The sequence below is a fragment of the Gopherus flavomarginatus genome, chromosome 15 (assembly GCF_025201925.1).
Source record: "Gopherus flavomarginatus isolate rGopFla2 chromosome 15, rGopFla2.mat.asm, whole genome shotgun sequence".
In the NCBI taxonomy this organism is placed as follows: domain Eukaryota; kingdom Metazoa; phylum Chordata; order Testudines; family Testudinidae; genus Gopherus; species Gopherus flavomarginatus.
In genome coordinates this window covers 1,555,306-1,581,682 of record NC_066631.1, presented here as the reverse complement: position 1 = coordinate 1,581,682, position 26,377 = coordinate 1,555,306, and the positions used below count along the sequence as shown (strand labels likewise).

The 26,377-nt window shown below is 49.7% G+C and overlaps 1 protein-coding gene across 1 annotated transcript in view; it reads right to left on the bottom strand.

The window, feature by feature from the left end:
• CASTOR1 (cytosolic arginine sensor for mTORC1 subunit 1) overlaps positions 1-25,663 on the bottom strand; it is a 38,692-nt gene extending 13,029 nt beyond the window's left edge. Inside the window, exons 1-2 of the mRNA XM_050923865.1 lie at positions 25,457-25,663; positions 23,512-23,582 (exon numbers count right to left, since the gene is read on the bottom strand). Coding sequence (XP_050779822.1) covers positions 23,512-23,582; positions 25,457-25,569 — 184 coding nt within the window. The 5' untranslated portion in view covers positions 25,570-25,663. The remainder of the gene's footprint in view (positions 1-23,511; positions 23,583-25,456) is intronic.
• Between the last annotated feature and the right edge of the window lie 714 nt (positions 25,664-26,377).

Below are 26,377 nucleotides of genomic sequence, written 5' to 3'. Positions count from 1 at the left end.
CCAGGAGAGCTGGTGTATTTTAAAGAAGCCTTATTGAGCGCAGAGGAACAAACCATCCTGATGTGCAGAAAGAACAGCAAATATGGCAGGCAACCAGCTTGGCTTAACAGTGAAACTTTTGGTGAGCTTAAGCACAAAAAGGAAGCTTACAAGAAGTGGAAATTTGGACAGATGACTAGGGATGAGTATAAAAATATTGCTAGATCATGCAGGGGTGTAATCAGGAAGGCCAAGGCACAATTGGAGTTGCAGGTAGCAAGGGATGCGAAGGGTAACAAGAAGGGTTTCTACAGGTATGTTAGCAACAAGGTGGTGGTCAGGGAAAGTGTGGGACCCTTACTGAATGGAGGAGGCAACCTAGTGATGGATGACATGGAAAAAGCTGAAGTACTCAATGCTTTTTTTGCCTCAGTCTTCACAGACAAAGTCAGCTCCCAGACTGCTGCACTGGGCAGCAGGTATGAGGAAGAGGTGAGCATCCCTCAGTGGTGAAAGAACAGGTTAAGGACTATTTAGAAAAGTTGGACACGCACAAGTCCATGGGTCCAGATCTAATACATCCGAGGGCACTGAGGGAGTTGGCTGATGTGATTGCAGAGCCATTGGCCATTATCTTTGAAAATTTGTGGCAATCCATGGAGGTCCTGGATGATTGGAAAAAGGCAAATATAGTGCTCATATTTAAAAAAAGAAGAACGAACCCAGAGAACTACAGACTGGTCAGCCCCACTTCAGTCCCCAGCAAAATCATGGAGCAGGTTGTGATGCTGTACCCCATAATGCTTTATGGGAATATGACATAACTGGAATATGTTGTGTGCTGCCTGTGCCATGTAACATCTCTGTAAAGGTTATGGTCTATCTATTCATCCTATTTGTACACATATATCATTTTGTACTTGAGGTTAAGAGTATTGGCTGTACACTTGCTTTATGGCTAAATAAGCTTTGTGAGGCATTTGGTCAGCTTCTTTAGGAAGGAATTTGCAAGGTTAAGTACCCAATCAGGAAGCACTTGGAGAACAATGCATCTTGGACTGATCCAATCCACATAAGAAGTCTTCCTGGAGACATACAAGATACCATGTAGACAATGGCTTCTGCCTGCAAAGACTGACTCATGCATGGACATGTGACTTGCCCAGGTGACTCCAGAACTCCATCCTGGAGCTGGACTTTGCATAGGAGTGAGACTCCACTCACAAGAGAAAGTCTATTTAAACCCCTGTGAGACCCCTCCATTTGGTCTTCAGCTGGCTAAAGAGAGCATCTCCACCCCCCAAGATACTTGGAAGAAACTGGAACAAAGGGCAGTGACTGCAAGGGGTGTGAGTGATTACGGGACCCAGGCTAAAAGGACATTAGTCTGTAAAAGGGAGCATTCTGGAACTGGTGAGGATCTTATCTGTATTCAGGTTTGATTAGACATGGATTTGTGCGTTTTACTTTGTTTTGTCTGTTACTACTTGGAACCACTTAAATCCTACTTTCTGTATTTAACTAATAAGTAAAATGATTTTATTAACTCAGAGTATGTATTATACCTGGGGGAGCAAACAACTGTGCATCTCTCTCTATCAGCGTTATAGAGGATGAACAATTTGTGTGTTTACCCTGTAAAGGCTTTATACAGGGTAAAAACTGATTGATTTAGGCTTAGACCCCATTGGGAGTTGGGTATCTGAGTGTTAAAGACAGGAACACTTCTGTGAGCTGCTTTCAGGTAAATCTGCAGCTTTGGGGCAAGTAATTCAGACCCTGGGTCTTTGCTGGAGCAGATGGGTGTGTCTGGCTCAGCAAGACAGGGTGCTGAAGTCCTGAGCTGGCAGGGAAAGTGGGGGTAGAAATAGTCTTGGCACATCAGGTGGCAGCTCCCAAGAGGGCTTCTGTGATCCAACCCGACACACAGGTCCTCAAGAAATCCATTTTGAAGCACTTGAGGACAGGAAGGTGATCAGGAACAGTCAACATGGATTCACCAAGGGCAAGTCACGCCTGACCAAACTGATTGTCTTCTATGATTAGATAACTGGCTCTGTGGATATTGGGAAAGCAGTGGACGTGATGTATCTTGACTTTAGTGAAGCTTTTGATATGGTCTCCCACAGTATTCTTGCAGGCAAGTTAAAGAAGTATGGATTGGATGGATGGACTATAAGGTGGACAGAAAGCTGGCTAGATCGGTGGGCTCAACGGGTAGCAATCAATGGCTCAATGTCTAGCTGGCAGCCGGTATCAAGTGGAGTGCCCCAGGAGTCAGTCCTGAGGCCAATTTTATTCAACAACATCTTTATTAATGATCTTGCTGAGGGTGCAATCCACCCCATCATCCAGTTCGCAGATGACACTAAGCTGGGGGAGAGGTAGATACGCTGGAGGGTAGGAACAGGGTCCAGAGTGACCTAGACAAATTGGAGGATTGGGCCAAAAGAAATCTGATGAGGTTCAACAAGGACAAGTGCAGAGTCCTGCGCTTAGGACAGAAGAATCCCATGCACCACTACAGGCTGGGGACTGACTGGCTAAGCAGCACTTCTGCAGAAAAGGACCTGGAGATTACAGGGGACAGGAAGCTGGATATGAGTCAGCAGTGTGCCTTTGTTGCCAAGAAGGCCAATGGCATATTGGGCTGTATTGGTAGGAACTTTGCCAGCAGATAGAGGGAAGCAATTATTCCCCTCTATTCGGCAATGGTCAGGCCACACCAGGAGTGCTGTGTCCAGTTTTGGTCCCCCTACTACAGAAGGGATGTGGACAAATTGGAGATTGTCCAGCAGAGGGCAATGAAAATGATTAGGGGGCTGGGGCACATGATTTACGAGGAGAAGCAGAGGGAACTGGGGTTATTTAGTCTGCAGAAGAGAAGGGGGGGGGGAATTTGATAGCAGCCTTCAATTACCTGAAGGAGGGTTCCAAGGAGGATGAAGCTAGGCTATTGTCAGTGGTGGCAGATGAGAAACAAGGAGTAATGGTCTCAAGTTGCAGTGGGGGAGGTCTAGGTTGGATATTAAGAAACACTATTTCACAAGGAGGGTGGTGAAGCACTGGAATGGGTTACCTAGGGAGGTGGTGGAACCTCCTTCCTTAGAGGTTTTTAAGGTCAGACTTGACAAAGCCCTAGCTGAGATGATTTAGTTGGTGTTGGTCCTGTTTTGAGCAGGGGATTGGACTAGATGACCTCCTGAGGTCTCTTCCAACTCTAATCTTCTCGGATAGGGCTCATCTCTTCCTAGCAGGGTGTGGCTGGAAAAGAATGGCAGCTGATCAAAGGAGAAGGCTAGAGTGTACACAAGGCTACCAGGATCAGTGGAGGAAAGGTGCTAGGAGAAGGGTAACAGCCCCTGCCAGCTAGCACTGCCTCCCAGCCTCAGAGCTCCACCCATGCAGTAGCCTGGCAGCCTGCTTTGTAGGAGACAGCAAGGCCAAGGCAGTGCTAGGAGACTGCATTTGCACCACAGCCCGAAAGTCTCACCCATTCACAAACAGATTAGTCCATATCAAGGATCCCTTCGGATACATCTACACTGTACTAAGAGATCCGCAGCATGGCTGCAGCTGGCCCAGGCTCACAGAGCTACGAAACTGCAGTGTAGATGTCTGGACTTGGGTTGGAGCCCAGATTCTGGAGACCCTGTGAGGGGGAAGGTCATAGAGCTGAGGCTCTAGCATGAGCCTGAATGTCCACCCTGCTAGGTTTAGCCCACAGCCCAGCCTGAGGCAACTGACCCATGCTCTGGGACCCACTGCCAAGGGTTTATCATTGCCACATCAACATCCCCTTCGTCACTGTGGGTCAGTCTGCACAGCCCTCTGAACCAGGCCAGGGACTGTTACGTATTTACACAGGCTGTTTGACGCTGCCCCACAGCCATGGTACCGTGTGAACAGGCCTGTGCTAAGCAGTCAGTCAAGTGTCCCTTGAGAAGGGCCAGGACACACAGGAGAGAGAACCAGGCAACTCAGCACTCTCCTCTCAGAGCAGGCCCGGCTCCCAGGCCCATGAGCCAACAAAAGCAAACACTGCACGGCACTAGCTACAACAGTTAACCCCAGCCAGCCCCATGGCATCTAGGCTCTAGAGACACCTGCCCTCAGCCCCTCCGGCAGGAGGGACCCTGCCATCCAAGAGCCCCCATTAGTAGGAGGTGCCAAGTCTGCTCCCCACACCCTGCCACCTTTCCTGCCTCAGGATGCTCCCTGGGGCTGGCGTTCCTGCCAGTGCACTTCCTGCCCGGCTACAGCATTTCCACCAGGAAGCCAGGCCCTGCAGTCCGGCTGTGCAGAGCCTGGGTCCAAGACAGCTGAAGTGAGGGATATGAAAGCAAGACAGCCTTGGAGCCAGTCAAGAGTAGGTGGTGTGGCAGAAGCCATGAGGCTGCTGCAACAAGTACAGAGACCCAACTGCAGCTGCTGCCTCGGTAACATATGAACCTTCCCGCCCAGCAGCTAGTTACATCCCACTTACACAGCCATTCGTTGTGCCAAGCCTCTCCAGCTGCAAGCACTGTGCAAGCAGGCCAGGACCTCTCTCAAGGAACCAATGTAGGCAACAGCTGCCTTGGATGGGGACTTACTGTTTCCACACTGCAGTGTAACACATGCTGACTGGTGACAGAGCTTGCTAGTTCCAGGACAGAGCCCTGCCCCTTTGCTGGTGCATACCTCTCTCTGCACAAGAGACCTAACACAGGAACAATCTCCATGGTGCCAAAAGAATGTCCTGCTTAGCTTGTAATCAGGGCTGTATGTTTATGCAGTACCTGAAGGGCAAACACTATATAGGCAGAGGCAGGCTGGGGAGGTGGGACTGCAGTCAATATCAAGGGAGAGATGGTTCACTGACTCAGATGGTACTGGGGGACCCAGCTTGAGACAGGTCAAGGAAGGTGTGCGCCGATCCACATTGGGATGGGACCCAGTTCCAGGCCATAGCAGGGATTGGGTTTGGGTTAGGTGAAGTTATGCCAGGAGCCAGAAAAGGTTTTGTTCAGATCTTAGACTGAAGGAGTGGGTTTGGATATGGCTTTTCAAATCCCGTGTCACAATTGTTTTATCTCACATCTAACTTCCATCCAGCCTGCTGCAATCCCAGCATGCCCAGCTCCGACACCAGAAACCAGAAGGGCTGTTATTTGCATGGCCTTATGCATACTGTGGTTTTTCCACTGGTGTCAATTTTCAAGTCTCTCGCCATTACTGCAGCAGAGCCCTGTTGTAAAGGCATAAGCTCAGGTTAACACCCACGAGCAGTTGTCATCATGATGCATGATCACTACACAGAAAGTTTCCTGACTTGGACAGGCAAAGCAGAATAGCCAAAAGGCAGCCAGCTAGAGTGAGTTCAGACAGGCAGCTTAGTGCAAAGGCAGGACAGGTGGTTAAGGCACTGTCTGTAGCTTACCCTTCAAGCTGTGCACTCCTCCCGCTCTGCAAAAGAAAGAGGAAAAATCCTTTCCCATGAAAACAAAGGGACTGACAGCGTTTACTTCTGTCAGTATTTCAGGCCAGAATTACAATAGTAACAGCCGCGATCTAGCAATCGGTGTTACTACAACCTGACTTGCCCTTGCCTGCACATCTGCTTTGCACTGCACCAGTGCTGGATCAGAGCTATTCCCTAGTGCAGGTAAGGCTTTACTGCTCCAAAAACCAGCATGAGCGGGACAGGGCCTGTCATGCACCAGTCCCCAGGTACCTCAGCAGCTAATAGACAATTCAGAGCCAGTGAGATGGATAATTCTCAAACCAGGACCAAAGCCAGAGCCCTCTGTATTTACAGGCTATGAACTCCTTGATGAACACCGAAGTGTCAGGTCCTTTCCCAGAATTCAAACCAATTTAATTTCAACCCTTCTGATTGGAAGGGCAGATGGGGAAAGAGAATCATTAAGTGACTTGCTCAAGGCCACAGCAAGTTGCTGGCAGCACTGGGAGTAGAATCTAGCACCCACCCCTCCTAGTCCTGTGCTCTCACCACTAGAGAGCACTCCCCCCCCAGATGAAAAGCTTTCTGAATTCAGCCAAAAGACTTGTCTGCATTAGGATTTTAGCCCTCAGTGTAGCTGTTCCTTAGCACAGACACACAGCAATAGGATAAGCTGCACCAGGTGCAAGTCATGGCTTATACTGGGGCACCGCATTTAGGGCTTGTCTAGACTGAGCGCTGCAAGTTTCAGCACTGTACGAAGTGCCAGCGCTGGGAGCTATTCCCCTCGTGGAGGTGGGGTTTTCATAGCGCTCTCCCAGTGCTATGCCAGGACTACACAGCCATGTTACAGCGCTGCCGCAGACAGCGCTTTAACATTGCCAGTGAAGACCTGTTCTTACACTGGTGCAGCTTCACCAGGTCTGAAAACCCCAGTGTAGAAGAGGCCAGAGTGACAGCTCACATTGGCATTTGTAATTACAGTCTAAAGCCCCCGTTACACTGAAACAGGACAGAGTCATTAGTTTTCATGTGCTGCTATGGAGTAACCATCACACAAATAAGCCTGAACAGTTGGGGCTCTGGGCACCTGAGATCCAATTACACATCAAAAGAAGAGGCGAACTCTGTGGAACCCACATCAGGGGCTCTGCTAATAAAATGCATCTCAAAGAAAAGAACAATTGCAACCTCAACCAACTGGAGCTATGCCCCAGGCTCTGTCACTAACTCCAGCTTGTTTATCCAGGCCCTGGGAGAGAGCAGTGCTTTGTTAAAAATCTAGGGGGAAATACACAGGAAGATGTGGCACATGGGTACAGTGCCCCATATAGATCATCTTATTCTGGTATCAGAATGGCTTGATTTAGCTTAAGCCTCTTTCCAAGCTAAACCAAAACACATCTCTTATTCCAGAGAAAGAGCATCTACATTGGGGGGGGGGGGGAGGTTATACAGGTAGAGCTCACTTTAAACATACATTTTGGCTTATGGTGAAAAAAATCCCCCCTGTAGACAAGGCAGTTCAAAAACTGGCTGCAGCATTCTCTTTCACCGCCAACTTGTGCAGAAGTTTACATCTTTGAAGTTGCATTTAGTACAGTAGAACCTCAGAGTTAAACCCCTTGGGAATGGAGGTTATTCATAACTCTGAACAAAACATCATGGTTCTTTCAAAAAAGTTTACAACTGAACATTGACTTCGTACAGCTTTGAAACTTTACTGGGCAGAAGAAAAATGTTGCTTTTAACCACCTTAATTTAAATGTTTGTGCTTGTTTCAGTTTCCTTACTTTGTCAAATCTTCTTTTTAAGCTTTCCCTCTTTAGTAGTTTACATGTAACAGTACTGCACTGTATTTGATCTTTGGTCTCTGCTGCTGCTGGATTGTGCACTTCTGGTCCCCTGTGAGTAGTGTAGTTGACTGGTTAGTTTGAAACTCTGAGGTGCTACTGTATATGTAATAGCTATTAAGGCACCAAAGCACTAATTACCACCCCACACTCACCATGTGACATTTAAGGTACTAGACGGGTAGAAGAGATACAAATGACACCTAAAGCAACTATGGGAAACAAATGACTTTTAGATGGTTCAACTACTCGAGACAAGACACTCCATGAGCTGATAAAATACTTGAGTTTCCTAGTTGACAAAGCCCTGCTGCCCCAGCTAGCAGGGGTATTGCTTTGTTCGGCATTGAGCCCTTTACAGCTCCCTGTATCTAGAACTAATGAACTTCTGCCATGGCTGTGTCTCCACACTAGGCTTTATGCCAAAGATTACCCACCAGCTGAGTCCCATCAGCAGCAATGACAGAAGTTGGACCAACATTTGAGCCATCTACATCTGCTCACCACATGAGGTCCTGATGCCACCAATCCACATCAGCGCTCCCACTGGCGAGACCTTCGTGGCACTGGAATGGAGGTAGCAGTGGGAATTTCAAGTTAAAGAGACTAGTGCAACAAAGCAAAGGATCTCAAGGGATCTTCAGCGCATCAGGGAGTTTACCACAGGTTTTGTCAACAGTGAAAGCTCTCATCAAGGTTGGTCTTAAGCAGCATTCTCAGAAACAACCATGAAAAAGGACACACAGGAGTGAAGATTCCAACAGTAGTGCAAACTCCACTAGGCTGCACAGATCGCTGTGAAGCAAAGCCCTATCAGGGTTAAGAAAAACAGGACCAGACTAAGAGTATGCAGCAGTACCCAATTTTCAGGAGGTGCTAAGCATCCTCTGCTCCCATTGGATGGCGTAAGGCAAGTAGCTTCTTCTGTGCTTCAGTCTCCCCTAACAGTAAAACTGGGTCCATAATGGTACTGAACCTGCCTGTAAAAGGCTTTGAAATCTACAGGTGAAAAGCATCAGGAGATCTAATTATTAATTATTGTGCACCTCTAAAAACATCAGGCCATGTATGTGCAACTCAGCTGAGATAAATGCTGAACAAAGCTTAGCAAGGAATTAGAGAGGAGACGAAACTCGGTTGTGCCTTCACACTGAGTTATTTCTTGGTTTGCCCTTCCCCCTACTCAGGGACCCACTTCAGAATGGCAGGGCCAGCTCAAGCAAGTGGAAGGCTCTCCACAAAAGGCATCCGAATACCTCTCATCTTCCCTTCCCCTTGCCCATCTGCTTTAAGAGCCAAGATTTAAGCTGATCCCTCTCCCCATGCCTGTTCCAAACTGCTCTGCTATGCTCACTGCATTAGTCCCACAGGGACGGAGTTTCAACAATGACAAGTGCAGAGTCCTGCACTTCGGACAGAAGAATCCCATTCACTGTTACAGACTAGGGACTGAATGGCTAGGCAGCAGTTCCGCAGAAAAGGACTTAGGGGTTACAGTGGACGAGAAGCTGGATATGAGTCAACAGTGTGTCCTTGTTGACAAGAAGGTGAATGGCATTTTGGGCTGTATAAGTAGGGGCACTGCCAGCAGAGCAAAGGATGTGATCCAGTTTTGGGACCTACACTACAAGAAGGATGTGGAAAAACTGGAAAGAGTCCAGTGGAGGGCAACAAAATTAATTAGGGGGCTGGAGCACATGACTTAAGAGGGAACTGGGATTGTTTGTCTGCAGAAGAGAAGAGTGAGGGGGGGATTTAATAGCTGCTTTCAACTACCTGAAAGGCGGTTCCAAAGAGGATGGATCTAGACTGTTCTCAGTGGTACCAGATGACAGAACAAGGCATAATGGTCTCAAGTTGCAGTGGGGGAGGTTTAGGTTGGATATTAGGAAAAACTTTTTCACTAGGAGGGTGGTGAAGCACTGGAATGGGTTACCTAGGGAGGTGGTGGAATCTCCATCCTTAGAGGTTTTTAAAGTCAGGCTTGACAAAGCCCTGGCTGGGATGATTTAGTTGGGGTTGGTCCTGCTTTGAGCAGGGGGTTGGACTAGATGACCTCCTGAGGTCCCTTCCAACCCTGATATTCTGTGATTCTAAACCAGGAGGAGGAGTAACCTGCCAAATACTCCTGAAGTGGGGATGGGGTCAAGTGAGCACCAGAGCTTAGTATCCATGTCACAGCATTCCACACCATGTAGCATGAGCACAAATGACAACAGCAGAGCAGCCTCTGTGGGCTTGTCCCCCTTTCTTCCACTCTCATGACGCAGCCTGTTAAAACTGCAGCAGAAGCTGCTCTGAGACATGGATGTTGGGGAGGATGGGCCTAGGGAACATGGAGAGGAGCCCAGCCACCCCAGAGGACTGCAGCTTTGCAGCCTCTTGGAAGGTGCTTATTTGCCTTTGAGCTACAGAGCTAGTGCTGCATAAAGGAACCACCCCAAATGGCAATGGGGTGGAACAGCTGAGCTGAATGAAGAGGTTGATGAGAACCCAGGCCCGTGACCTGCATTTAACACATGTCCTCCAACCCCAAATAGCAGGCTCAATAGGTGGGCAACAACCCAGAATTGGCTGACCAGTACTCAAAAGTAACGTATCACTCTTTAGATCCTTCTGCATATCCTTTTATCCAGTTGAAGGCCCCATTTTCCCTGAGTGCAGACAAAGGGCCTGTCTTCACTGGAGTCATTAGTATAAAGTTAGGGCGAGTCTACACTGAAAATGCTAAAGTGCTGCCCCAGCAGCGCTTTAATGTGCCCTGCGTGGTTGCAGCGTACCAGTGCTCTTAAAACACCTCCACGAGGGGCGCAGCCCCCAGTGCCAGTGCATTGTCTACCCCGGCGCTTTACAGCGCTGAAACTTGTTGCGCTCAGGGGAGTGTTTTTCACATCTGAGTGAGAAAGTTGCAGTGCTGTAAATTGCCAGTGTAGACAAGCCCTAGAGCTGCATGCCCTTGCTAGTCAATACCCTCCCCTTGCTGTTGCGCTCTCTCCTCTTCACTACAGATTATTTGCTTCCATCACTTCTCCTTGCCCTTCCTTGTCTTTCTCCACACTCCCTGGCCAGGCTGCTGCGGCTGGAGAAGCTCATTATGCAGACCATCCAGAAGATTTTCCATAAGTGCAAAAGTGGCAACAGAACCAGGCTCAGATTCTTGGAGGGGAAAACAAGAATCTCATCATAGCACTGCAAGCTGGACTGTGTCTAGTCCCATCCTTCTCCCACAAACACACCCATCAAAGCCTGATCCTAGATGGGTCTTTGTTGCACCAACTCCAGCCACCCTGGTGCACCGTGTCCCACCAATAAAGCTCTTGAAGTTGTGCAGTCCCATAGCACAGGCAGAAAATGAAGTGCAGTAACCATGGGCTCGGCTGCCCTGGCTCCACTCTCTCAGGCGTGCATGTCAGACATTCCCCTGGCAGGCACAAGAGAGGACTTAGGCAGGGCTGGGTTAGAGCAGTAAGGGTGCAATCACCCCCATAGTAATCTCAGGCACATCTTGGAGAGAGGGACCGCTCCTGCATTTAGCACCCCTCCTCCTTCTCCTGCTCCCCAGTGATCAGACACATCCATACTCCCACAGTGGTGCAGAGTAAGTAGCCCTCCCCCTCAGGAAGAGGGGGATGTAATGAATGGAGGGTTTCTTCAATCAGCTCTGAGCATTCAGCCAAGCCCACCTGGATGGGATCCAGGAATGAGTTACACAAAAGCTGCCTTTGTGGGCATCAGCCAGGCATCCTTGTTGCTTCCTTCCTGCCTCCTCTGCACTGAGCCCCCTGCCCCTTCCCAAGGAGCAGAGAGATCCTGGTTGTGTGATTCTCTCCCAGCTAGGTTCTGGGAATATCTGTTGTGCATCTGGGGCCCCAGCTTCTTCAATGCATTGAGGACCCAACTAACTGGTCTCTGCATCATTTGAAGTGAGGAAAAGCCATCTAATTGCAAAATCTGTTTCTCGAGAGGCTGAGGGCTGCCAAAGCCAAGTAGCTGCAAATCACTTTGGTAGGTACCTAGTGACATTTCCCCTGCCTCCAAAGCAGCATTCCACAGGCAGGCCCTACATTACAAAAAACTCTCCTCCCTGACACCTGGAGGCTTGAGTGACAACAGGATTCCCTGTAAAGACTGAAAATGCAGCTCCCACGTAGATGGGAACCTCACCAAGAAATTATTCTGCTACAGCCTGGATCTCACCTGCCCATGGTTAACAGAGCTTCTCCATCAGACCCAAAGGCCAACTACAAGCCTTCACTAGGGGGAACAGAACTGCTGAGCCATGCCATCTGGTAGAGCATGACCAGCAGGGTCAGTCAGGAGCTGGGACTGTCAAGTCAGCAATGGATGCAGGCTTCGTAAGGGTGAGATGTTCTCCTGCGTGACCAAGTGAGCTAGTCTGGGCAAACCATGCAGGAGTGTGGGGTAAAGACCTTTAGTGATGGATGGGTCGAGCTGTAACTTTGCATCAAGAGCAGCATCAGGGTTAGCAGTGAAGCTCTAATGGTAATTGAGCTGAGAATGGAGACATCATGCCTAAGAACTCAAGATATTGCACCAGACCAGGGGAAGGGGAGCAGTGTGATGGATCTCAGCAATGCAGCTGGACAGTGAATAGACGTGGCAACTCAAGTGGTAATGGGAAGATAAAACAATTTAGTTACCTCTTGACGCAGGGCTCCTTAAGCAGCAAAAGAAACACCAAAGCTGAGCAATCCTAACGGATCAGAGATTGCTTGTCTGACTACAGCTAACCTAAAGGAGTATAACATAAAAGCCTTGGTGGATCAAATTCAGTCCAGACCTTCTTGGGGTGTCTCCAAGCCAATAGCTGTTAGTGATAGACCAGAGATTCTCAAACTGTGGTCCACAGATAGTTCCTTCTAAGGTGCGCATCTGGGTGGCTGCACACAAGAGAATGAAGGGCCACCCACCTAATTAGTGGACTGCACAGGCATGGCTCCACTAATTACATGCCTGGACCCTGGAGAAGACACACATGTAAGGTGAGGTGGTGGCGGCCTTGTGGGCAAATAGCGGGTAGATAGAGGGGGCAGTGGAGTGAGAAGAGGGGCTGGGGGGAATTTGGGACATGCAGCACTGCGGCGGCCAGAGAAAGACAACTTTCCCTAGCTCCAGAGCTGTGGCTGCTGGGGAGAGATGGCTCTCCTTCCCAACCCCAACTCGGGGGTTGCTGCGACAGGAGAGAGAGGGCACATCCATTGTATTAAAATATGTATATTAAAATATGAGTTGTGCACTTTTATTTGTAGAACAAAAAAGTTTAAAGGTTTTTTTTAATATAGTGTTTTTATCCAAAGTGCTTTACAATAGTTAGCTTTCCAAATGTTAAGTATCAGAGGAGTGGCCATGTTAGTCTGGATCTGTAAAGCAGCAAAGAATCCTGCGGCACCTTATAGATTAATAGATGTATTGGAGCATGAGCTTTCGTAGGTGAATACCCACTTTGTTGGATGCAAGATGTATTCACCCATGAAAGCTCATGTGCCAACACGTCTGTTAGTCTATAAGCTGCCACAGGACTCTTTGCTGCTTTACAGATCCAGACTAACACGGCTACTCCCGATACTTAACATTTGGAAAGATCATTAAGTTGTCCGCCTAGACCCTCTGCAATGTTCAAGTAGTCTGAGAACCATTGTGATAGACCAAATCCAGGAAACGAAGCGTTTGTGCAATAGGATCAGGAATTTGCACTGTGATCACTGATCCAGGACCACTGCTTAAAAACACTTACTGGTTTTGAAGACCTTTGTACTGTCCCAGAGCACTGTAGCCATGGCAGGCTGAACAATACTAGACCCTAAAGTCACATAATGCCAAACATCATCATGCTCTCCCACCCCCACATCCATTTCTAACATGGCAGTAAGCAGCAGATCTGATGTGAATTTTCTGCCACTGGAAACCTGATTCTTAAATGGGACAGCTATCCCACAGAGATTTCTAGCTCCAGCAAAGAAAGACAAAGGCTGCTAAAATCATGTCAAAGCTTAAGTGATGGAGGAAAACAAGCTATTAGAGACAGACTCAATCTGATTCAAGTTTAGAAAAAACATTGCACAGCATTCAACCTTAATCCTGAGGGGTTGTGAGACAATGTCAGAACTGTCATAGGTCTTTACTCAACACTGGTACAGGTTGCACTCTAGCAAATCCCAGACTGATGTTCAACATCCTCCTCAATCACTCATGTACAGGGAACTCTTGAGGGAGATAGTCACCCAACTTCAAAGGAGGCTTAAAGACACTTCAAACCCTGTTAGTCCCTTGTTTAAACAGCTCTTGCAGAAAAGGAGCTGTTTGGCTTGACATCCCAATGGAGAGGGCTTGTATCCATGGTACAGGAGAAGGTGAGAGTGTAACAGACATGCCCCGGCACACCCAGATCCGTTGCCCTGTGTGTGAGTGTGTGACTACCTCAGTATTTCACTGAAGGGTGAGGGGTGGAGGGCGTGTTTCTGCTGAAAGCCAACAGCTACCTGATTGCCTTGGTTATTGTGATGCATGCATGGGAAATAATTGGAATTCTGTAACATAGGAGATTTGGTTTAACAAAGTGAAACTTAGCACTGAGATCTGCCCTACCTCAGGTGAGCACAGACCTCCATTAAGCCAGCCCTACAGTCATCATTCGGACCAGTGCAGGCTTAGGGTGGCTGCTCTCACCTTTCTGGAACACCAGGCATTCCAGTGCTTCTGGGCATAGCACGACCCCATGCTCTTTGGCGTGATGCCACAACCACTGCATGTGAGATCACAGCACCCAGGCGTGCCATTTGGAGGAGCACACCGCTTCGCTCCCACCAGCATGACCTTGTATGCATGGTATATTCAAGATCACGCTGGTCAGGGTAGAGTACGCATCCACTAGGGTGTCCCCGGTTCAATTTGGTCTCAGTATCAAATTGGGGACAAACCTCCCCAGGAAGAGCACCATTCAGTTGATAACCAGACAAATGGCCTCTCCATGCAGGCATGAGGATTTACAAAGACAAAAGAACCCAAAGAAACATTTCTGACTAGGGATCCCCTGGGGTAAAGGATAACAGTGTGTAACTGTGCAGGAGAAGAGAGCACAAGATTTTATCCATTACGAAGGAGATTCTGCCAGCAGGGTGTCTCATGAAAGGCAGATCCCAGCTTTCTGGACTGGGCAAGAACTGTCAGAACCAAGCCTTGGGTGAGAAATACCTTAGGCAGGAAAGTAACTTGTTACTAAGTATAGCTGCTTTATGGTTTTCTTCTACCTGTAACCTTGTTTCCAAACCCTTATATTTGAATCTGTTAAATAAACTTCACTTTGGTGTTACTATAGACATGTATAAGTGCCTTATGCTGAGGAGAGCGTGGAATGAGGTGAAATCAGTTGACTGGGGTGCATTGCCTCCACAAAGGCAGCCGATCAGTGTACATTGCAGGCATCCAGAAAGGACTAGGCACTCGAGTAACAGGGTACAGTGTGCTAATTGAGAGCCCGCAGAGGGAAAGGGCGGGGCTCAAAGAGCCCAGAGAAGAGAGCCTTGTGGCTGGGGAGAGTTCCTCTCATGGGGACAGACAGGGCTCCGTCCCACTGTAGAAGGGACTCACCCCAGACACCCTGGGTAATCCTGAAAGCTGCCAGAGAGAAGGAAAGCAGGTGAATGCATGGGGATACATGGATTGAGACAAGCTAAAAGCCAGCTGTGTTCCCAGGCAAAGCAGACAGTCAGTTCTTCAGTTACTATTTCCTAGTTAGCCTCTCATTACATACAGGAATTACTGGCATTTGTTTTGTAACATCTGGCATTTAAAAGCTCACCACAGTTTCTCTGCAATAATATTACCTTGTATTTAATGCTAGCTGTATGGGAGGGCGTGACTGCAGAGTGATCTTTGATGCAATCTTTCCTGAGCCAGTTCTCCAACAGTGTGAATTTCTTTGATGAACACAGGGCCTAGGTTAAACACATCACAAGACTCACAGAATCGTCAACAGGGCCAAGCGCAGTGGGAGCTTTAGCTGTACATTTCTTGGCTGATTTTAAGCTGTGCAGCCTTCACACTATGAGCACAGCATTTGACCTTTACTAGGCATTCTGCTTCTTGCCAACACTCTTCACTGTGTCAGCATGTGCTATCTTTACATCACCCCACCAAGGAGCTTTCGCTCTGTTGAAGTTACAGCTCAGGATGAAGAGGGAGCAATTCGGCAGGGTCCAGAATGCTGCTCTCAGATCTATTGTTCTACATTTCCTGCCCTTCCCAGGGTTAGCATATATCCTATGTATAAATAGGTATCAGTGAACAATGCATTAAAACTAGCTTTTAAGTGGCTGCTTGTTACAGTACTACTCACAAGAGGAACCTGGCTGTGAAGCTCATGGCTACACTGGAGAGTTGCAGCGCTGGTGAGGGGGTTACAGCGCTGCAACTCACTCTGTGTCCACACTTGCAAAGCACGGCCAGCGTTTCAACTCCCTGATTGCAGCGCTGGCTGTACACCTGGTCTGCCTGGGGTGTAGCAATTCCAGCGCTGGTCATCAAGTGTGGACACCAAAAGCGCTTTTATTGGCCTCCAGGGTATTAGGAGGTATCCCAGCATAGCTTTTCAGCCACTCTGCTCATCATTTCACACTCCACTGCCCTGGGCTCAGGTGACCCTCCCTTTAAATGCCCCGGGGAATTTTAAAATCCCCTTCCTGTTTGCTCAGCCAGCTGTGGAGTGCAATCAATCAGTGACCATGCCTCCATGCCCCAAACGAGCCCCAGCATGGAACACTTCCAAGCTGCAGGACCTCATCAGTGTTTGGGGCGAGGAAGCTGTGCAGTCACAGCTGCGCTCCAGCCGTAGAAATTATGATACCTATGGGCAGATATCACAGTCCTTGCTGATAAGGGGCTATGAACGGGATGCGTTGCAGTGCAGGGTAAAAGTAAAGGAGCTGTGGAGGGCCTATTGCAAAGCCCGTGAGGGAAACCGCCACTCAGGAGCTGCCCCCACGACCTGCCGTTTTTACAAGGAGCTGGATGCCATACTTGGGTGTGACCCCACTGCCAATCCGAGGAGCACGATGGAGAGTTCAGAGCAGGGAGAAGTGGGGGAGGGTGTAGAGGAAGCCGAGAGTGAGGCTACTGGGGTGCAGGGAGACACCCCGGAGTCCCAGGAGGCATGCAGCCAGGAGCTCTTCTCAAGCCAGGAGGAGGCTAGCCAGTCGCAGCAGCTGGAACTTGTTGGTGAAGAGGAAGCAGAGGAGCGTGTTCCTGGTAAGCAGATTTTATTTTTAGGATGGAAATGTTTTGGAAGAGGAGGGTGGGGGTTATGGCTGCCTGCCTGCATGCCTAAATGTGGAATAGCCCATTGATTTGGTCTATCACGTCTCTGTAATCGGCCTCGGTAATCTCTTCAAAAGTTGCAGCCAGAGCGTGGGCAATGCGCTTGCGCAAGTTTATAGGGAGAGCCACCGTGGTCCTTGTCCCAGTCAGGCTAACTCGTCCACGCCACTGTGCCGCGAGGGGTGGGGGGGACCATTGCTGCACACAGACAAGCTGCACAGGGACCAGGGTGGAATCCACATTGCTCTAGAAGACCCTCCCTTTCTTCCCAGGTTACATGCAGCAGTGATATATCTGGCAGTAGAAAATCCTGTTGAAAATGTAGTGATGAGCGTTCAGTGCAGGTCCCCAACTATCTGCCCTCTGCTTTCCCCAGTGCAGGTCCCCAACTATCTGCCCTCTGCTTTCCCCAATGCACAGAAACCCCAGCCCTCAAGCAGTTCCTCTTCCCAGGTGAAGTCACAGCAGAAACACTCACCCCATTGCTCGCCATGCCTTCGCTGCCGTGGCCTCTTTGTGCTATGTTAGGTATGTGGAAATGATGCTACAAAAAGTCTACAAACTCCTTCATTGTGATAATTAACAATGTAGCCTCTGTATTAAATGTTTCTATTTCTGTTATTTTAAGTGTCCTTGAATACTCCAGCCCTATCACCGCCTGCGCGAAGACTACAGAACTTGAGGAAAAATCCTAGAAAATCAAAAGAAGATTTGATCAAAGCAGTTATGAATCAGTACGCCAGAGACAGTAAGAGGCTGCAGGACTGGAGAGAGAAAATGCATGAATGGAGGCAAACACAGAGCAGGAGAAAGGAATTGGCTACCAAGAAAAGCACAAAGCAGCTGATAAGCCTCCTGGCTTGCCAAACGGACTGTATGCAGTCTCTCGTAGCCATGCAGGCAGATCAGTACTGTGGTAAACCCCACCCCTCCCCAAAGCTCTCTCCCTTGTTCCCCAGTGTTTGCACAAAACACCTTTCTCCAGCAGCCTGGTTCTTACCACCACCAGCTGCCCCCAACACCTGTACATTCACCTACCAGCCCTGAGAGCTACAACCCTTACCCTATGCACTCAACCCCCATCATGATGCAGCATATTAATCCTGAAGTGCAGCAGGCATTGAACAGCAATCCAAGCAGGACATATTCAAACCTCTGAATGTACAGTCCACCACCCTATCCCCCGCCCTTTTATGTACTGTATTTTGAATAAATGGTTTCTTGGCTTTTAAAACATTTTTTATTATTGCAGAAAGTGAGAAATACTGTACCCTAAGGGAAATATGGGCACAGCAAAGGCACCAAACATTACTGTTGGCTTTCAGCCTCAAATTGCTCCCTTAAGGCATTCCTAATCCTTGAAGCCTTTTGCTGGGCCTCTCCAGTAGCCCTGCTTTCTGGCTGTGCAAATTCAGCCTCTAGGCATCGAACCTCCGGGGTCCAATCCTCACTGAATCTTTCACCCTTCCCTTCACAAATATTATGGAGGGTACAGCACGTGGATATAACAGCGGAGATGCTGCTTTCCCCCAAATCTAGCTTCCCGTAGAGACACCTCCAGCGTGCTTTTAAACAGCCAAAAGCACATTCCACAGTCATTCTGCACCAGCTCAGCCTTTAGTTGAACCGGTCCTTGCTCCTGTCAAGCTTCCCTGTATACAGTTTCATGAGCCATGGCATTAAAGGGTAAGCGGGGTCTCCAAGGATCACAATGGGCATTTCGACGTCCCCTACTGTGATCTTGCGGTCTGGGAAAAAAGTCCCAGCAATCAGCTTCCTGAACAGGGCACTGTTCTGAAAGATGCGTGCATCATGCACCTTTCCAGGCCATCCTGAGTAAATGTCAGTGAAAGGCCCACGGTGATCCACAAGCGCTTGGAGAACCACAGAGAAATACCCCTTGCGATTAATGTACTCTGATGCCAGGTGCGGTGGTGCCAGAATAGGAATATGCGTCCCATCTATTGCCCCTCCACAGTTAGGGAAACCCATTTGTGCAAAGCCATCCACAATGTCCTGCACGTTCCCCAGAGTCACGGTTCTTCTTAGCAGGGTGCGATTAATGGCCGTGCAAACTTGCATAAACACTATTCCAACGGTCGAATTTCCCACTCCAAACTGGTTCGCCACCGACCGGTAGCTGTCTGGAGTTGCCAGCTTCCAGATTGCAATAGCCACCCGCTTCTCCACTGGCAGGGCAGCTCTCAATCTCATGTCCCTGCGCCGCAGGGTAGGGGCGAGCTCAGCACACAGTCCCATGAAAGTGGCTTTTCTCATCCAAAAGTTCTGCAGCCACTGCTCATCATCCCAGGCTTGCAGGACGACGTGATCCCACCACTCAGTGCTTGTTTCCCGAGCCCAAAGGCGGCGTTCCACGGTGCTGAGCACGTCCGTTACTGCCACAAGCAATTTAGTGTCTTGCGCGTCAGGCGAATCAATATCATCATCTGACTCCTCACTGTCACTTTGCAGCTGAAGGAATAGCTCCACTGCCATGCGTGATGTGCTGGCAACATTCATCAGCAAGGTCCTCACCAGCTCGGGCTCCATTTGTAACAGAAATCGCGCTGCAGACTCACAATGGCGCCAAACTGCTTGGAATGTGTAGCAAAGCACCACGGGGCATTGGAACAGGAAGCGGAAAGACCCGCACCCTTCCATCCCCTTCCCACAACCCACAGCACCAAAATGGGACGAGGTGCTCTGTGGGATAGCTGCCCACAATGCACCACTCCCAACAGCGCTGCAAATGTGGCCACACTGCAGCGCTGGCCCTACACAGCTGTACAAATACAGCTGTAACTCCCAGCGCTGCACAAATGTAAGTGTAGCCATACCCTCTCACAGCCCAAAACGATTTCACTAATTACTTTCCACCCCCTGCCCTGAAGCAAGAGATTCCAAATTGGCCTGAGCAAGGCAGGACAGTTTGTAATGGATTAGAAGCTAAGTGACGACCAGATCCTCAGCTACAACAGAAGGACCAGTGCCCACTGATAGATCCACCAGACCCAATCTAGTGCCATGCTGCAGCCGGGGGGAAGCAAGGAATTGGAGTTCAGCTTCCAGGTCAGTGACAACTCCTAGGCCAGATCCACCAAGATAAGACATACATTTTATTCTTTGCCAGCCTGTACTGCCCTGCAACAGGAGTGGGAAGTCAGAAACACCCAGATTGGGAAGCACAAATCGGAGGCCTTGTTCTTCAAGCATACTGCACACGGTGTGCAAGAGAGGGCTATGTTGGCCTGGGTTAGCTTTAGGCCGCATCACGCATACAGCTGGCATGAGTCATGAAGATATACAGCACACACAGTTCCAGTGATAAGCTCCATTCCCAACTCCCATATATAGGAATGAACGCCCTACCACCTCCACCATTTTTTTTGGGTGGAGGAGACAAGGGAACCCTACAAAAATACACGAAAGAGACTTCAATTGGTGCTTGCTAGTATAATATGTTAACTGAAAAGGAATGGAAGCATCTCTTTCTGGTCCTAGTTTCACCAGAACAGAACCAGTATGTCGCAGACAGAGTGCCAGTGAAATGCTCAGTGCTGCAGAGTATCCTCACCAGGTTAGAGCAGCAGTTTTCAAACTTTTTTCTGGCAAACCAGAAGAACGGACATACTGGGTCAGACCAAAAGGTCCATCTAGCCCAGTATCTGTCTACCGACAGTGGCCAATGCCAGGTGCCCCAGAGGGAGTGAACCTAACAGGCAATGATCAAGTGATCGCTCTCCTGCCATCCATCTCCATCCTCTGACAAACAGAGGCTAGGGACACCATTCCTTACCCATCCTGGCTAATAGCCATTAATGGACTTAACCTCCATGAATGTATCCAGTTCTCTTTTAAACGCTGTTATTGTCCTTAGCCTCCATAACCTCCTCAGGTAAGGAGTTCCACAAGTTGACTGTGCGCTGCGTGAAGAAGAACTTCCTTTTATTTGGTTTAAGCCTGCTGATTTTATTTAGACCCAGTTGAAGAAAACGGTTGATACCAGTGATCCAACGGAGCTGGGAATGAGGGGTGTTGGGAGGGGCTCAGGGCTAGGGCAGAGGGTTGGGACGTAGGGGTGGGGCCAGGGATGAAGGGTTTGGCCTGCAGGAGGGGGTTCCAGGGGGCTCAGGGCTTGGGACAGTGGGTTCAGGTGCAGGAGGGGGTCAGGGCCCTGGGTGCAGGCTCTGGAGTGGGGCCAAGGATGAACTCAGGTGCTGCTGCAGGGAGAGAGGTGTGTGGGGGGCTCCTCTCTTCCCATCATAGCCCCTAGGGCAGCTTGCACTCCAAACCACTCATCCCCAGACCCACCTCAGAGCCCACACCCCCCAACTGGAGCCCTCACACCAATCCTCTGCCCCAGCCAAGCCCCACTCCCACACTCAGAATCCCTTGGCCCCATCCCCACCACATGAAATTTTGTTATGTGCAGCAATAGAGCTGATGTGTGTCACAACACCTCCATATTGGTGCACATAACATTTATTCTGCCCATGGGCAGAAAAAATTAGATGGAACACTGCCTGCCTGGCTTACTGCTACAATTTTAAAGAAATAATACATGTATCCTCTTCCAGCCTTAGTTTATCTATATTACTGATATTGCCTCATTATGTTGTGGTAATTTGGAACAGTAAGTCTTAGCAAAGGTCTACAAGCAGCTTTTGTAGCAGCAACAACTCAAGCAACCAGAGTTTATTTTCAATTGAGTTCTACTGTATGCTAGGGCGAAGGATTCTTCCTAAAGTGGAGGAGCAATGAAGCTCTGTTCCCATCATGGCCCTGCTCTCCCCCTACCCCCAGGCCCTGCCCCCCTACCCCCTCGACAAGCTGGAGGCTCTGGCCCTTCCACCCACCTGGAGTAGGAGGGCCTGGGAGCAGACCCTGGCCATATCCCCATTACCAGGGGTCCCCCGTAATGAATCATAGAATATCAGGGCTGGAAGGGACCTCAGGAGGTCATCCAGTCGAACCCCCTGCTCAAAGCAGGACCAGTTCCCAACAAAATCATCCCAGCCAGGGGTTTGTCAAGCCTGACCTTAAAAACCTCTAAGGAAGGAGATTCCACTACCTCCGTAGGTAACCCATTCCAGTGCTTCACCACTCTCCGAGTGAAAAAGTTTTTCCTAATATCCAACCTAAACCTCCCCCACTGCAACTTGAGACCATTACTCCTTGTTTTGTCATCAGGTACCACTGAGAACAGTCTAGATCCATCCTCTTTGGAACCCCCTTTCAGGTAACTGAGAAGAATGAGGGGGGATTTGATAACTGCTTTCTTCTGCAGACTAAACAATCCCAGTTCCCTCAGCTTCTCCTCATAAGTCATGTGCTCCAGCCCCCTAATCATTTTTGCTGCCCTCCTCTGGACTCTTTCCAATTTTTCCACATTCTTCTTGTCGTATGGGGCCCAAAACTGGACACAGTACTCCAGATAAGGCCTCCCCAATGTCGAATAGAGGGGAATGATCACATCCCTCAATCTGCTGGCAATGCCCCTACTTATACAGCCCAAAATGCCATTAGCCTTCTTGGCAACAAGGGCACACTGTTGACTCATATCCAGCTTCTCGTCCACCATAACTCCTAGGTCCTTTTCTGCAGAACTGCTTCCTAGCCATTCAGTCCCTAGTCTGTAACAGTGAATGGGATTCTTCCGTCCTAAGTGCAGGACTCTGCACTTGTCCTTGTTGAACCTCCTCAGGTTTCTTTTGGCCCAGTCCTCTAATTTGTCTAGGTCCCTCTGGATCCTATCCCTACCCTCCAGCGTATCTACCACTCCTCCCAGTTTAGTGTCATCTGCAAACTTGCTGAGAGTGCAGTCCACACCGCCCTCCAGATTATTAATGAAGATATTGAACAAAACCGGCCCCAGGACTGACCCTTGGGTCACTCCATTTGAAACTGGCTGCCAACTAGACATGGAGTCGTTGATCACTCCCTCCACCTGGGAGCAATGGACCCTCCACCTGCCCTGGGGAGTGGGGCACAGGCCAAGGGCTACTCTCATGACTCCCACCACAGGCAAGTGGAAAGTCCATGGCTCCCTACAGCTGCCAGGGCTGCTCTTATGCAGGCCAGGCTCCAGCTTTGAGCCTGACTGTGGGGCAGGGCCTCAGGGGGAAAAGTTGGGGCAGGAGGCTGGGCCTGTGGCAACAAGTAGAAAGGGCAGGTCCATCCACTTTCAAAAGTGGTGGGGCCATGGTCCCTTGGCCCCCCCGTTTGGCACCTCTGCTGTATACTGCACCATCTATAAGGCATTAAGTTGTTGCATCTTCTTGTCTCTAGAAGTACACTTGGCAAGACCGCATCACCAGCACTTTCCTGGCCTCTATAGGCCAGCTGGCAAGGTTCCATGGTGAACGTGACATCAGCAGCACATCGCAGGCTGGGAAGGCATTGAGCAGGAGCCACAACTCCAGAAGTAGAAGTATGGCTGGTTTTGAGAACCCCACCAGATGTGGAAAAGCCTCACCCTCACATATCCAGGTTAGGAGGGGCATTCAAGCTCATCAACCAGCTTCAGTGTAATATTTGCATTTCCTCTTTAAATACCAACATGATAACAAGTATTCATCTAGTATTAACATGTACAGACAGCTACAGGGCACCCAATGCACATCTACACGATCATCCACAGCATGGATTGAGGCACACATTATACTGACAGACCTGTATTAAGCCTAAAGCCAGTAACAGCAACAGGGCTCTACAGAAAAATCTACCCTATGTCCTGCAGTTGCCCTCTGATGCAGGGTTTTCAAAGCAGCAAAGAGAAACAATGGGCCTGAACAGCATTTGAATGGCAATGAAACAGGAAGCATGCTAATACCAGAACTGGGAAAAGCATTGTGTCTCCATGAATTGCAGCCTCAGCATGAGAGAGTTGTCACACCGTACCTTTAAAGCCTTCTTCATCCAGCATAATGGTGTAGTCCTCAGGAGTCTCTGTCAGGCTGAAGAACTTGCACCTATCAACACATAAATGAATGTAATGTGCACACTGAAAGATTCTCCAGTATTGGTTCACTTGCCACAGGCAGAGCAATTCCCCTCATGTAAGGATAGTTAAGGTACTTTTCCATGGACCTGTATGCTTGCCTCACCCACCATTTCCCCTCTGCAAACTGGAAGGAACCATCTACACTACATAGCCACATTTAAGCACTGTTGTGAAACACAGCAGAGGCCCAACAGGATTAGAAACACTCATGTTTCACAGCAGTGCTTAGACAGGACTGGTTTCCTTCCATCCAATCACGTTTACTACTGTAAGATTTCTGGCTTTGATTTTTAAAGATGAATCCAGTCTTTGAGGAGGGAGACCCAGGCTATAGCATGTTTTTATAAACCACTCCTCATTATTATCTACAGTAGGATTTGAAAGCATTAGCACTGCTCTAGCAAGAATCAACATCAAACATGACTCTAGCTAACATGACTGCTCTCTGGCATAGAGGGATGTCCAGACAGCACCACATCCAAGGGCAGCTGGAATGATTCAGTAGATTCGGGGTGAGAGGGAATGGTTTTAAAGAGCACACCTGAATTCAGAAGCACACTTCTCAGTGAAGAGAAGACAAGCAGCGGCAGAGTGAAGTGTTCTCATGAAGGGAGCTAGGGCTCTCTGAGCCTGGGGCAATTTCATTCACAGACACCCAACAGATGGACCTGGGTTTTGTAGACATATCAGGACAGGGAAAATCCCCCAGCTGCTGAATCACAAGGAAGTCTGATGCAAGCCAGAGAAGCAACAAGCATGGCAACAAAGAGCTACCCAGTGCCAACATTCACTTGTGTTAGGAGTGTGCAAGACCCAACTTGGAGTGAGCACAAAGCGGACTTATCCATGATTGTGTATGAAAGTCTCAGGCAAGTGTGTCTGGCGCACACAACCTATGCATTTTTGCAGAGGTTAAAGTTCTATTTTACATCAATACTCGTTATGCTAAAGTTCCAGAGCACCAGCCTGTGAATAAGAAAGTGCAAAGAACAATCTAGCACAGGAGCGTGCATAATTGTGAAAGCAACTCGGATTATGTGACCCCAAAAAGCTTTTCATACTCACACCTAACATGTGTGCCTACCCTGGGAATGTGGGAGAAAGAAAATGTCTGAATGTCATGGTCTCCATATTAAAGGAAGACAGGACTCCCTTCACTCTGGCCCAGTTTCTGCCTACCAAAGCAACATGTTCTCCAGCAAGCCATCTCCACACATACAGCCTGCTACACACAGCATCCCACCTCACCCTGCAAGCAAAGCAACTATTCTCCCATAATTTGCCCCAATCCAACCCATTATCCATGCCCGCCCAACCCCCTCAACCCTGGCCCCAACAGCTAGCTAAAGCTCATCCACCAATTACAGCTCACACCCATTAGCTCCTACCACAATCAGAAAGTGGGAGCAGGATGCTCAGAGGGAGGACTGAGGGTCTCCCTCTCCCCCCATATCCATTATCTACTACCCTGACTCACTGGGGGCACACAGCTTCCCACCCCAAATGAACCAGTCCTCCTGACCCCTTCACTCTCATCCCCTCCCCCGACACCAGTATCGCCTTCTCTCCCTGCCCCCACCGCATGTGCCACAGACCAGGGGCTTTCACAGCCCCCGCCTCCCATACAAAGGGCGGCCCACGGGCCCATCCACATCTCCAGGGACTCTGCAGTTTGGGAAGGAAGGAAGTGAGAGACTGACCGCGGGGCACTAGCTCTTCCATCAGCTGCCCCAGCCATACTCGCCGGATCTGCTCCCGGCCGGCCCCCAGCAAACCCAGGCCCAGTGGTTCCCCCTCCCCAGCCCCCACACCCGTGCAAGGCAGGCTCCCTCCGCCCGGTACCTGCTGCGCCGGGGCAGGAGCAGCAGCTTGAGGAGCGGGTGCGTGTAGAGCCAGAGGCCGCGGCGGGCGAGGCTCAGCACCCGCACGCGGTGCTCCAGGATCTGCAGATCCATGGCGGAGCCGCTCCGGAGCGGGTTCGGGACAAGCCAGGGCCCGATCTCCGCGCGGCCGGGCCCGGACACGGCTCTAAACGGGCCGCGGCCCCATCCCGCCCCGCCCCGCCGGGAGGAGCCCGCGACGCGGATCCTCCCCCGAGCCGGCCTGCGGGGGCAGCAGCGGCGAGCGGCGCCCCTCCCAGGCGCGGAGTCTGTGGGCTGGCGCGGGTCCGGCTGCGGCCCCGGCGGATCTGCGGGTGAGCCCGGGAATTGGGAACTGGCTCCAACCCATTAGCCTCAGCCGCGAACCGGGCCCACAGCCACAGGGACCAGCTCCTGAATCCGAGCCAGAGCCAGAGCCAGGGCCGAGCCCTCGCCTGATTCCAGCCCAGAACTGAGCCTACAGGGACCCCAGAACCATATCCCCCAGCTGCTCCCAAGCTAGAGCCAACACCTCTTCCCAGCCCAGCACTGAACTCACAAGGCCCATCAAACCAGGCCACTTCCTAATTCCAGCCCAGAACCAGACCCAACCCAACAGGATCCCAGAACCACCTCCCCTGACTCCCCCATCCTGCTTCCTCTCCTTTACATCAGTACACTACAGGGGTGGTAGTGCACCCCAGGCTGTCTCTGATCTGGGGAGATGTAAATAACGAGCAGACTGTACTTGTAGGTTGCAGTTTAAAAATGCCTGCTACTGCAGTGACTTTAACTTAGCCATGTGACTCTTCGGAACTGGAGACCGGTCTTGTTTTCCTGTTTAAATGTGCAGTGCAGTCTATTATGCCTGCACCATGGGTAGACTCGTGCTCCAATGGTCTCC